The following is a 13,663-nucleotide window of genomic DNA, read 5'->3' as shown; positions in this document are numbered from 1 at the left end:
GATATTTTGTGAGCTATTACAGAAATAAATATATATTACAATGACCAAAGTTCAGAGGGAACTAAATTTCACCGATTTTATGAAATTGAAAGGCCATCTCACTTTAAGCTTTAACCCCTGGTTGAGAAAGTATGCATCAGTAATCTTTCACAAAGAATCATTGTTCAGATTAATCTAACTTGATCAGTACTAATTGCCTTTATTTTTTAATGTGCTATTCTCTTCAAATAAACATGATGCAAGTCATCTGTTTTCTTCATCTCTTGCTTGCTCTTTATAGACTGACTTTGGATTCCTCATACTGATCAAAGGCACCCGTTTAACACCAGTGTATTTCCTTGCTAACACATTAAAACTATTTTGGTAACTGGGTTAATCTTATAATCTGGAATAAGGAGAGTAAAGAGCAGTGGATGAAGCGTCATGGGAATTTACAGTCGAGTTGCTGGGTGGAATCTTAATCGGAACAGTTATTGTTTGGGGTCCTGGTCCAGAGTATGAACAGTTTTAGGAGGTGGGGGTGTTACTGTTGCTGCTGTGGTGCTGTTGTGATCATTGTGATGGGGGAGGCACATCAGAAGCACAGCGGAACATCCAGAGGAAGAGCAGTTTCCTGCTCCCATTCTCTTGCTTGTCTAGTCCATTACAGCATGTGATTGATGGTTTGAATGCTTGAAGATAATAGAAAAGCACCTTGAACCTATTAGGCTCAGTTTTAACAAATGTTTTCATGAACATGCAGAAAGAACACTGAGAGTTATCTGTACTGATATCTTTCAACCCTAAACAGAGCTTTTTAGGAAATAACTTATTAACTGAGATAACTTATCTTTCAGTTCAGACTCTTGACAAAAATTAAAGGCCGAAGGACTTAAATCAATACATTAAAATTATAGACTGCATTTCCACTTAAAAGTCCAAAGCACATGAAAGAACTGTAACATAGTGATTTATGATTGTGTTACTTTGTAGAGAATTGTCTTAGAGGAAATGCAGATGGGATGACAGAAGTAGAAGAGGATGGGGATGGGCAAGATGAGGTGTTCACAGTAGAAGTGTCAAGAGGACCTCATGGGCTCGGCCTAGCGCTGGTGGACGGACTGGTGAGAAAAAGTATTTTTGTTTCACTTTGTCTTCTTTAAACCCCATCCTCTTTGGCCTTTCTATATCATATACTTTATAGCCTTTATAACATCTCCTCCAGCAGCAAAATTTTGCTTGTTGTTTTGTCTCTGTATTTTATATTTAATTTGAGATAAAATATAAGGTTGATGGATTGACTGGCAGTGAACTGTGTAGGAATTACACAATTGTATATGGAATCCTCCCATTTTAGGGGGTTCATTGTGATTGAATATTTGGCTGCCCAAGTGTTTTTTGTCCAGCTGTGTGTCACTGCATGATCGTAACAAACAGTGAACTTTGGGTGTGACATTTATATCTTAATGTTTCTGTTGAGAACAGGGGCAAGCTAGCATTAAGGCTAGTAAATGAGGCTATAATAATGGACATGACATTCTAAGACATGCTGAAAACCTGTGACAGATAACTAAAAGGGAAAAAAATCATAAAATAAGCAGGAACTGATTTTAAATAATTTTTAATAGTTAGAAATTTGCAACTAAAGACAAAAAGTGGGCGGCACGGTGGTGTAGTGGTTAGCGCTGTCACCTCACAGCAAGAAGGTCCGGGTTCGAGCCCCGTGGCCGGCGAGGGCCTTTCTGTGCGGAGTTTGCATGTTCTCCCCGTGTCCGCGTGGGTTTCCTCCGGGTGCTCCGGTTTCCCCCACAGTCCAAAGACATGCAGGTTAGGTTAACTGGTGACTCTAAATTGACCATAGGTGTGAATGTGAGTGTGAATGGTTGTCTGTGTCTATGTGTCAGCCCTGTAATGACCTGGCGACTTGTCCAGGTTGTACCCCGCCTTTTGCCCGTAGTCAGCTGGGATAGGCTCCAGCTTGCCTGCGACCCTGTAGAAGGATAAAGCGGCTAGAGATAATGAGATGAGATGAGATGAGACAAAAAGTGAAAATTGTATGTGACTTTGTTCACTTCTTCATGAATACAAATTATATAAATACTCCTGGCACTGAAACTGACCTGTACAATAGCCTCCTAATCATTATTTACACTAAATTAAATGTGCTGGGTTACTGACAAAAACAAATACTGATTTGTCTAAATACTTCTAAATTGCATTGTATGTCATTTATTCCCTTATACAGATTTGTTTCTGCCATCTTGCATGTGGACATACTGTAAAGGCTTATGGCTGAAATTTTTTGTTAACTTTCCATATATAGCTTTGTTGTCCTAGCAGGATAATCTTATTGTCATAAGATCCGTTTAATGGGCTGGTACCATGAGGAACCTTGTTACCCTGTCTGATTACATTCATGTGAGCAAACTTTGTCATAAACACTATGACCAAACATTTTGCTTCCCAGTGATCAGCTGTATCAGGGGGTTTTGCTGTTTGTTTGTTTGTTTGTTTGTTTGTTTGTTTGTAATCTGACATAGGTCAGGAGACCCCCCTGGCAACTCACTTTGGCACAAAACATTAAATCACCTTGAGTCTTTGTATTTGAACTCTTTGCATGACTGGCATTAGTTTAATGGCCCTAAAACTTGGCTGCTCAGCAGCTATTGTACCTAAAATAATTGTTGGTTGCATCAAGTGGTCCCATATGTATGGATGTAGAGGGCTGCAATATTTGGCTTACCCACTCTGTTTGAAATTGCTGATGGAGGAGTAATAGCATGTAGGTGTATGGTGGGGGGTCAGGCCAGAGAGGAAGTTGCTCAATAGGAGGTAAAAGGCTTTGTTTGGGCCTTGCCAAGAATCTTTTGAAATTACTAATGTTGACTTCATTGAGATCTTGACATAGTGAGGTGGTTCCCTGCTTTTCCCAGAATATCTAGTCATTTGGTGACACATTCAATATAATGGAAACAATGATGTGACCTGCAGATGACGCTTGTTTAATTTATTTGTGGCTTGTGTTGTGTCTTGTCTAATTCTAGAAATCTCCACTGGGGATGAATGGGATCTATATAAAGTCAGTGGTGCCAGGCTCACCAGCTGCTCAGTGCCAGAAGCTCAGGTTTGGTGATCGTATCCTGGCTGTGAACGGAGTCAGTCTTGTAGGCATGGACTACCAGACGTGAGTATACACTCTTATTTACTCACTCAGCTAGCACTGGTTACTGGAAGCATCTTCACAAAACAACATTGTTGCATCAATCAATCAAGACGTCATTGTTGCACTGGCATGTTTAATCAGAAAGATAGATACTTTCTGATGACCTATTCAGAACCTGGTAAGAAAGACACTAGGTAATAGGTGGAGAACACAATGTAGCTTGAAGAAAGTAGACCACCAACATGATCAAAAGAAGTGCATGATAAAATGACCAATAAGTGCATATACAAGCGAGGTGTCCCAAATGAACTGTAAACCTATTATTCTGTTTAAACCTGCATATTCTGTTTATCTATATATTGCAGTTTGATCAGTAAAAGTAAAATGATCAAGATGCCTTCAAATGTACATGAAAAAAGAAATGGAAAAAAGAGAAGACATTTTTTCTTTATAACACAGCAATATTATAGTGGAAAAGTACTTGCATATTCATACATATAAATAAATTCAGAAATGCAGCTACAGTGCCACTGTCAGATCCAGGACCTGCTGCCAAACTAAAAGGTCAGCATACGCGTAAGTTAATGATTAAACTAAAATGGATGCAAAGGACTAAGTGAAATGGAGTCTCACTGTTAATAAACCATTACTTAATAAGTGATTAAAAGCAGCTGGATAGTATGCATCCAGACTCAGCCAAGAGTCAGACTTCAGGTAGGCATTGACTGCAAAGGGTTTGCATCCAGGTATTAAAAAAATTCTTATACTTATAACTATAAAACACGGTATTGAGCCTGTGAAAATGGAAGGAATATGTAAAAAAAAATGGCTGCAGTTCCTGGATGGTTAATGCAATGTTTAAATAATATTGGCTGGCATTAAGTGGTATATCAAAGTCCTTCCTGCACCATTCATGATGCTGATCTCCATTTCATAGCCCTCAGCCTCTCGCCTATATTACATAGCTAGGGTTACAGTGGGGGGGCTAGTCCTCTGGTAACTGCAAGAGTTTGTCTCCCCACTCGCATCTGTATTGCAGCATGCCTTGCCAGATGGCAGTAGACACCGTTTTTATGATGGTCTTTGGTATGACCCAACTGTGAGTAGAACTTGCGATCGAGAGGTGGAGACGCTAACCACTAGGCCACTCACCGGTCTGAGTCGTATATCAGATATATTCCATTCAGCTAGCATGATACTGAGCGAGTCAAAGATGAGTCCAATATCATACTTGCTGAATGGAATATATCTGATATACCATGAAAAAAAGCCATTATTATTATTATTATTATTATACATACACACTATCTTCATACCAGCATATCAGCATTCTTGAAGGTCAATGCTAGCTTACCTGTGAGTCGGCGCTGTCAGCACAGCAGTGAAGTCACCTTCCAGCCGGTGTAGCATTCATCAATAAAGTTAGCGAATGCTAATAAAACAGTCAAGCCAGTGCTATCGAGAGCAAGTACCACAGACTAACGACCAAGAAACTAAGATTTCTGTCTCCAGACTCTTCTTCCACGCACACTCGCCCTAGTATTTTTCACTCAGACTTAAGTATTCATTTCCCGATGTAATTTACTTAGTTACTTTTAAAATCAACATCGACAACGACGCACAACGGAGCGACCTGAAGTAAACCTGGTGGCCATTTTTGTTCACAAATTGTCATAGTCACTCGCTAGCATGGAAGTTTTACATCTCCGACGTGTCTCTTTTCCAGTTTTTCAATGTCCATTGATAAGTTTTTCTCTTGTAAATATGTGTGAAGAATATCTAATGAAGTTTTGGTAGCCTTTCCAGTGTTCAACACGTCTTTCTCTTTCCCGGCAAACAAAGAAATGCTTCTGCTCACGTGCAGCAGAAAAGTTTCTCATTGGATATTTACATCAGCTCTAACATGTGATGTCATGTTATCTTGACAACGTGAAATATTATAAACCATATTCAATGCTCATTCTCCATTGGGTAGAGTGATATAATACACATAGGATAAGCGATATGCTAACAATATTGCATGCTATCAAACCAAATGAATGAAACCCGCTAGAAGGGAATAGAATACATGTTTTTATTCCATTGAAAAAGTGTCCTGTATGTATAATAATTTTGTTTAAACCACTTAAACCTGAAAGTCTCCACTTTAATCACATCTTGATGGCTTCATGTCAAATCCATTGTGGTGGTGGTTTACAGAGGTAACATTATGAAACCTGTGTCGTCCAAATACTGTACTAGATCATTAAAGTAAAGGAATAATGTACATAAATATCATTCCTTCCTATATAATGTATCCCAACACTGCAGTTCACTATATGTATGTTGCACCACTGTAAAATGTGCAATTATATACACTTTTGAAACAGATACAAAGCCTGTAAAAAAGCCTCACTTACCATGGTCTAAAATAACACCTTCATCCTCTGCATCTCTCTTTTTCTGTCCTAGTGGTAGGGAGATCATCCGGACATCAGGAGATTCTCTCCGGTTGCTAGTGGCCAAAACTGAGGCCAGCAGCAGTTGCAGGAGCTCCAGCACCAGATGCTAAACAGTGGGGGACTGTCCTGTTTCCACTGTGGGTTTTCCGGACAGATTACTGGAATTTTTGTTCTTCCAGCACAAAAATTGGGACTTTTACGCTTTTCCAAGCTGCTGGCCGAAATCCTCAGACCTATGTTTGTTTGCTGTTTTTTTTAAACAAGAAAAATACCAAGTATCAGTCGAATAATCCTAGCAAATAAAATATTCTGATGACTTTAGCAAGGCCAGTTTTCTTCTAAGTTTGGAATTTGGACTCCCTGTGGGTGAAGTTTTAATTATTTCTAATTGAATACAAAAAATGCATATCACATGACTTAAAACCAATGTTTATTCCAGTAAGTTAATTCAGCATGCATCTTTTTGTCGTCAGCATTAAATGCAACACAATTCAGGTTTGGCTGGAAATGACTGTGGCTCAGATTTTATCCTGTTATTTGTTTGCCTGTTTTAGCATCAGTGATCCAATCACTTATCCTACATATGCAGGCATGTACACAATATTACAGTAATATCAATGAAAAAGAATTATATATATTTTTTTCAATATATGTTAACCAAAGTTTGGCTTGTATCAAGTATTGCTTTTAATTTGTTCTGGTCAGAGCAAAGTATTTCTACTGAATATGCTCAAAGCCATGGATCAAATTTCCAACTACTAGTTTTGTCTGTTTCGCAGCAGACATTCATGAGCATCACGTAATATATTCAGTAGTATATATTTTCTCAGTGCCGTGGAAACAGTATTACATTGGCATTATTGATATTGTAGAAATTTATTTTGTTTGTGATATTTATATGCTTTTCTATTCTATGTGAAATAAATATTGCTCATTTTTAAGGTGCATGGACTGGTTCATTTTTATAAACAGATTTCATGTTTACATTTATGTCTGCTATGTGGTTTCGGTCATAAAGTCTTAAACGCTTTTACAGTCTTGGGATGCAATTCCAGTCATTTCAATTTATCATTTTTAACTTTATGGCTTGTTTACATTTGGTAAAAAAGGCATTGCTGGGGACACCACCCAGCTCTGCTGAACCTATTTAGCCCTGAGATGGTTTATGAATTAGATAGAAATAAGTAATGGTCCACTGCAGGGTAAATGAGGAGTACAGCCCTGCGCCATACCAGAGGAGATCTGAAGGAGAAGAGTGCCAAGGGTGTGTCTCCCTGTGCTGCACCATTTATAGAACACTGAGGTTTCCACTGCATCGCTCTCGCTCTCTCGGCTCCTGTTACACAACGTGGCTCTGATGTGCCACGCTTGTGTAGAAGGCACACTGAGACGGCAACTTGGCTGTCTGTTTAATGGCTGCCTTGTTGATCTGAGCAGCCTGGTGGTTTGTGGTTAATATTGAGCTACTCTGACCCTAAACTGATTCTGAAGACTGAGAGGATCCTCCTTCATCAGGTTCCACTTTATTTTAATTTAATAACAACCCTATTTTAACACCTATTATAAAATGTTAAATATCACATCTTTATTGAAGTTATAAGCACTATAATTATCATATGTTAGTAGTTATTTATACAGTGTAAATGGGTGTGTAAATAAGAGACGGCCTTGTCTATAAAGACCAGTCATCTTCAGTTTTCACTTTTATTTTACAATGTCATGCAAGTCAGACTGATCTAAACATAAGGTGTGTAATCTAAATAAGTTTTGTTCCTGGTATTTCAGATGATACAATCTACTTAGCCCAATTTCTTTAAAGCACATAAAACTACATGGTATAAAACAGATTACCTTTAAAATGAAAGTACAAAATAGGTTATTATTTTTGCATCGGAATTTCACATCAAAACGGTTCTAGGTTTGAGCCCAGTGGCTGGCAAGGGCCTTTCTGTGTGGAGTTTGCATGTTCTACCCATGTCTGCATGGGTTTCCTCCGGGTGCTCCGGTTTCCCCCACAGTCCAAAGGCATGCAGGTTAGGCTAACTGGTGGCTCTAAATTGACCGTAGGTGTGAATGTGAGTGTGAATGGTTGTTTGTCTCTACAGTAGTGCTTGAAAGTTTATGAACCCTTTAGAATTTTCTCTATTTCTGCATAAATATGACCTAAAACAACATCAGAATTTCACACAAGTCTTAAAAGTAGATAAAGAGAACCTAGTTAAACAAATGAGACAAAAATATTATACTTGATCATTTATTTATTGAGGAAAATTATCCAATATTATATATCTGTGAGTGGCAAAAGTATGTGAACCTCTAGGATTAGCAGTTAATTTGAAGGCGAAATTAGAGTCAGGTGTTTTCAATCAATGGGATGACAATCAGGTGTGAGTGGGCACCCTGTTTTATTTAAAGAACAGGGATCTATCAAAGTCTGATCTTCACAACATGTTTGTGGAAGTGTATCATGGCATGAACAAAGGAGATTTCTGAGGACCTCAGAAAAAGCGTTGTTGATTCTCATCAGGCTGGAGAAAGGTTACAAAACCATCTCTAAAGAGTTCGGACTCCATCAATCCACAGTCAGACAGATTGTGTACAAATGGAGGAAATTCAAGACCATTGTTACCCTCCCCAGGAGTGGTCGACCAACAAAGATCACTCCAAGAGCAAGGTGTGTAATAGTCGGCGAGGTCACAAAGGACCCCAGGGTAACTTCTAAGCAACTGAACAGAGCACATTACTCCAATTCTAAGGTCCCTTCACTGGCTTCCAGTAAGCTACAGAATTGACTTTAAAGCATTGCTGCTGGTGTACAAATCTCTAAATGGTACAGGGCCCAGTTACCTCTCTGATATGTTGCAGACCTAACCCAATCAGATCTACCAGATCGCAGCAGCAAAATTTATTGGTAAAACCTGTTGTTAAAACAAAGTGTGGTGAAGCAGCTTTTAGCTACTATGCAGTACAGCTATGGAACCAACTCCCAGAGGACATCAAAAATGCTCCTGCTGTTGGCAGATTCAAATCTAGACTAAAGACCAAGCTGTTTTCAGATGCTTTCTGCTAACTGATGAATATCATCTTTACGTTTTAAACTTTACTTAACTTTTACAGTCTTTGCATGTTTTAAACTTTACTTAACTTTTATTCCATTTTATTCTGCTGTTTTTACTGAACTTTTACTTCATTTTATTATTTATTTCTACTATTGTTTAATTCTTATATTATTTTTATTTTTCTCTCTTCTTCCCCCTTTATTTTATGTAATTTTATTTTCTATTGTTTACTGTTTTGCCTTTACCTCTGTAAAGCACATTGAACTGCCATTGTGTATGAAATGCACTATACAGTATAAATGAATTTGCCTTGGCTCTCTCACATTGGCTAATGTTAATGTTCATGAGTCCACCATCAGGAGAACACTGAACAAAAATGGTGTGCATGGCAGGGTTGCAAGGAGAAAGCCACTGCTCTCCAAAAAGGAACATTGCTGCTCGTCTGCAGTTTGCTAAAGATCACATGGACAAGCCAGAAGACTATTTGAAAAATGTTTTGTGGATGGATGAGACCAAAATAGAACTTTTTGGTTTAAATGAGAAGCGTTATGTTTGGAGAAAGGAAAACACTGCATTCCAGCATAAGAACCTTATCCCATCTGTGAAACCTGGTGGTGGTAGTATCATGGTTTGGGCCTGTTTTGCTGCATCTGGGCCAGGATGGCTTGTCATCATTGATGGAACAATGAATTCTGAATTATACCAGCGAATTCTAAAGGAAAATGTCAGGACATCTGTCCATGAACTGAATTTCAAGAGAAGGTGGGTCATGCAGCAAGACAACGACCCTAAGCACACAAATCATTCTACCAAAGAATGGTTAAAGAAGAATAAAGTTAATGTTTTGGAATGGCCAAGTCAAAGTCCTGACCTTAAGCCAATGGAAGTGTTGTGGAAGGACCTGAAGCGAGCAGTTCATGTGAAGAAACCCACCAACATCCCAGAGTTGAAGCTGTTCTGTACGAAGGAATGGACTAAAATTCCTCCAAGCCGGTGTGCAGACTGATCAACAGTTACTGGAAACGTTTAGTTGCAGTTATTGCTGCACAAGGGGGTCACACCAGATACTGAAAGCAAAGGTTCACATACTTTTGCCACTCACAGATATGTAATATTGGATAATTTTCCTCAATAAATAAATGACCAAGTATAATATTTTTGTCTCATTTGTTTAACTGCGTTCTCTTTATCTACTTTTAGGACTTGTGTGAAAATCTGATGATGTTTTAGGTCATATTTATGCAGAAATATAGAAAATTCTAAAGGGTTCACAAACTTTCAAGCACCACTGTATGTGTCAGCCCTGTGATGATCTGGCAACTTGTCCAGGGTGTACCCTGCCTCTCACCCACAGTCAGATGGGATAGGCTCCAGCTTGCCTGCGACCCTGCACAGGATAAGCAGTTACGGATAATGGATGGATTTCACATTTGTGTTTTTTATTCTGACTGCTATTCCAGTGAACTGTTGCTAAACCGGTCCGTCTAGTTTATTCTAAAGATGTTGGCCAGAACTGAAAACAATCATGTGTGTGTGTCGTTCTCTCTTATTTCTCTGCTGTCATATACTGAAGCCTGCTTATTTAGAGTACTGGCCCTGTCATTTACGGGTGATTTTGCAACAGTGTTTTGCAATGTCTATTGTCTGAAGAACAAAAATGTGTTTTTGTGGTTGCAAGTTGCAACAATAGTTTACAAAATTAACTTTGAGGTCTGTGCTCTACACTGATTATTTTCATGGTAACAATGTTGGTCCAAAAATGAAAACTTGATCATCCAATAGTAAACAAATTTGCCATTGGAATACATTACTGCCATTTAGCAGATGCTCTTATCCAGAGCGACATACAACATACCCAGAGCAGCCTGGGGAGCAGTTGGGGGTTAGGTGCCTTGCTCTAGGGCACTTCAGACATTCCTGCTGGTCCAGGGAATCAAACCAGTGACCTTTTGGTCCAAAAGCTGCTTCTCTAACCATTAGGACATAGCTAACAAAGACAAAGCTAACAAAGACCCAAAATAGCACCTACAAGGTAAGTCCAAACTCTAGAAGTCACTGACATGTAAGGTAAGGTGATGGGATGAGAAGCCTTCCTTCAGTCACAGGAAATCCAATTGAGAGATTTCAGAGTCACACAGAGGGTTCTTAGTGCATGTCCAATAAAAAAGGGTGATGGATGGATGGATCTGTGACTCCCTCTAGAGGTGGCTAGGAAAATAACAAAGTTAAAGAAGTTATTTAATGAGTGACGTGTTAACTGATGACATTCTCAGGCATAACATTTTTGAATACAGGACAATATTCAGCTGTTGTGATTTTCAACTTCAGTTCCACAAGTTTGACAAGTGGAAATCTATTGGGCAATGGAGGTTCAGCAGTTAATATTCAGGGCTACTGATGGCAAGTTTTTGAGCTCACATCTCTGGGAACTAGATCAAGTCCCATTACCTTTATCTGCTCATTTGAGATTACAGGTCACTTTGGGAAAAGTGTTTGCCAAATAATTAAATGAAATTGCAGAAAGCCACTGTAGGGCTCATGAACCAAGAAGGAATGTCTACCAACATACAGTGGTGCTTGAAAATTTGTGAACCCTTTAGAATTTTCTATATTTCTGCATAAATATGACCTAAAACATCATCAGATTTTCACACAAGTCCTAAAAGTAGATAAAGAGAACCCAGTTAAACAAATGAGACAAAAATATTATACTTAGTCATTTATTTATTGAGGAAAATTATCCAATATTACATATCTGTGAGTGGCAAAAGTATGTGAACCTCTAGGATTAGCAGTTAATTTGAAGGCGAAATTAGAGTCAGGTGTTTTCAATCAATGGGAAGACAATCAGGTGCGAGTGGGCAGCCTGTTTTATTTAAAGAACAGGGATCTATCAAAGTCTGATCTTCACAACACGTTTGTGGAAGAGTATCATGGCATGAACAAAGGATATTTCTGAGGACCTCAGAAAAAGCATTGTTGATGCTCATCAGGCTGGAAAAGGTTACAAAGCCATCTCTAAAGAGTTTGGACTCCACCAATCCACAGTCAGACAGATTGTGTACAAATGGAGGAAATTCAAGACCATTGTTACCCTCCCCAGGAGTGGTCGACCAACAAAAATCACTCAAAGAGCAAGGCATGTAATAGTCAGCGAGGTCACAAAGGACCCCAGGGTAACTTCTAAGCAACTGAAGGCCTCTCTCACATTGGCTAATGTTAATGTTCATAAGTCCACCATCAGGAGAGCACTAAACAACAATGGTGTGCATGGCAGGGTTGCAAGAAGAAAGCCACTGCTCTCCAAAAAGAACATTGCTGCTCATCTGCAGTTTGCTAAAGATCACGTGGACAAGCCAGAAGGCTATTGGAAAAATGTTTTGTGGATGGATGAAACCAAAATAGAACTTTTTGGCTTAAATGAGAAGCGTTATGTTTGGAGAAAGGAAAATACTACATTCCAGCATAAGAACCTTATCCCATCTGTGAAACCTGGTGGTGGTAGTATCATGGTTTGGGCCTGTTTTGCTGCATCTGGGCCAGGACGGCTTGCCATCACTGATGGAACAATGAATTCTGAATTATACCAGCAAATTCTCAAGGAAAATGTCAAGACATCTGTCCATGAACTGAGGCCCTGTCCACACGGCAACGGATTCAGGTGACTCCGATACAATTGCTTATCGTTTAGGCCTGGCGTCCACACGGCACCGGCGTTTTGGGTGCCCAAAATGCAGTCTTTTTGAGAACGGGTTCCAGAGTGGAAAGATCTGGCAACGTTGCCGTTGTGAAGTCGTCTGGATGAGTAGAACGGATTTGTTTACGATGACATCACAACCACATGACTGTGAGTGCTTCACGCCGGGTAGAAGTGTAACGAATATCACCAGGAAAAAGCCTTACAGAGCACTAGTGAGAGTGAAACACGAGCTTGGATATTATTATTATTATCATTATTATTATTATTATTATGTTCAGTGTTAGTTCACAGTAGTAATGCAAGAAGCAGAATAGTGACAGTAATAGTGAAGCAAAAACATGCAATTGTACAAACACTGCAGCTCTACAGCAAAATATTCATTTATGAAATGGTCTGATTCTTAACACCAGTAGTGCCAATGATCTTCTCATTGCGATACGAGTTGTCAACAAATCCTATAACTTGGTTCATGAAACGCGCTTACAAAATATTTTCACTGTGAATATTTATTGTGTAATGGTGCAAAGTGAGAGAGAGAGACTCTGCCCTTAGGGCAGAGTCAATCCCGCCAGCAAAAATAGGGAAAAAAAGGAGCGATCTCACCTCTTCAGATGTTGATTTAAGTCCGACAATACATTCCTCAAAAAGGGCGTAGAGGAGCAAATTAATCCATCAACGTGTAACATTCAATTTATTCCGGACCATTAAAGACGCCGCCTTCCGCGTAGAATCATACGTCATCCTCGCCGCCATATTGGATAGGTCAAAGCGAAGAATAAAGATTCATGTGCTGCCTTTAACTGTACCAACAGGTTTACCGTCCAAACGAGATCACATGGGATTACCTTTCACAGGTGAGAAACAACAAATTAATCCATCAACGTGTAGTATTCAATTTATTCCGGACCATTAAAGACGCTGCCTTCCACGTAGAATCATACGTCATCCTCGCCGCCATATTGGAGAGGTCAAAGCGGAGAATAAAGATTAGCTGCGTTTAACTGTACCAACAGGTTTACCGTCCAAACGAGATCACATGGGATTACCTTTCACAGGTGAGACTGGAAAAATACTTTTCATTGTATTTGGTCATTATAATGTAATTTTACGAACAGATTTTCCTGACTTTGTGGCTAATATGAAGTCTCGCGCATAATAGTTTATGCGCATGCGTCCTTACTTCTTCTATTGTTCTGGTGTCTCCGAAGGGACCGTCTTACAGCGCCCCTAGAGGTGTGGCATGTGTATTGCATCGTTTTCAGCAAGCGTTGCGTTGCCATATGGACAAGGCCCTGTCCACACGGCAACGGATTCAGGTGAC

The 13,663-nt window shown here is 39.4% G+C and overlaps 1 protein-coding gene across 2 annotated transcripts in view; it reads left to right on the top strand.

The window, feature by feature from the left end:
• radil2a (Ras association and DIL domains 2a) overlaps window positions 1-6,524 on the top strand; it is a 33,724-nt gene extending 27,200 nt beyond the window's left edge. Inside the window, exons 14-16 of one of the 2 annotated variants that reach the window (XM_060901680.1) lie at window positions 973-1,103; window positions 3,024-3,163; window positions 5,594-6,524. In XM_060901680.1, the coding sequence (XP_060757663.1) occupies window positions 973-1,103; window positions 3,024-3,163; window positions 5,594-5,693 (371 nt within the window). In that variant the 3' untranslated portion in view covers window positions 5,694-6,524. The remainder of the gene's footprint in view (window positions 1-972; window positions 1,104-3,023; window positions 3,164-5,593) is intronic. The other variant, XR_009650865.1, reaches the window with a different exon arrangement.
• The last annotated feature ends 7,139 nt before the right edge of the window (window positions 6,525-13,663 follow it).

The sequence above is a fragment of the Neoarius graeffei genome, chromosome 20 (assembly GCF_027579695.1).
Source record: "Neoarius graeffei isolate fNeoGra1 chromosome 20, fNeoGra1.pri, whole genome shotgun sequence".
Taxonomy (NCBI): domain Eukaryota; kingdom Metazoa; phylum Chordata; class Actinopteri; order Siluriformes; family Ariidae; genus Neoarius; species Neoarius graeffei.
Note: the sequence above shows the minus strand (reverse complement) of the source record. Positions and strands in the feature narration are given on the sequence as shown.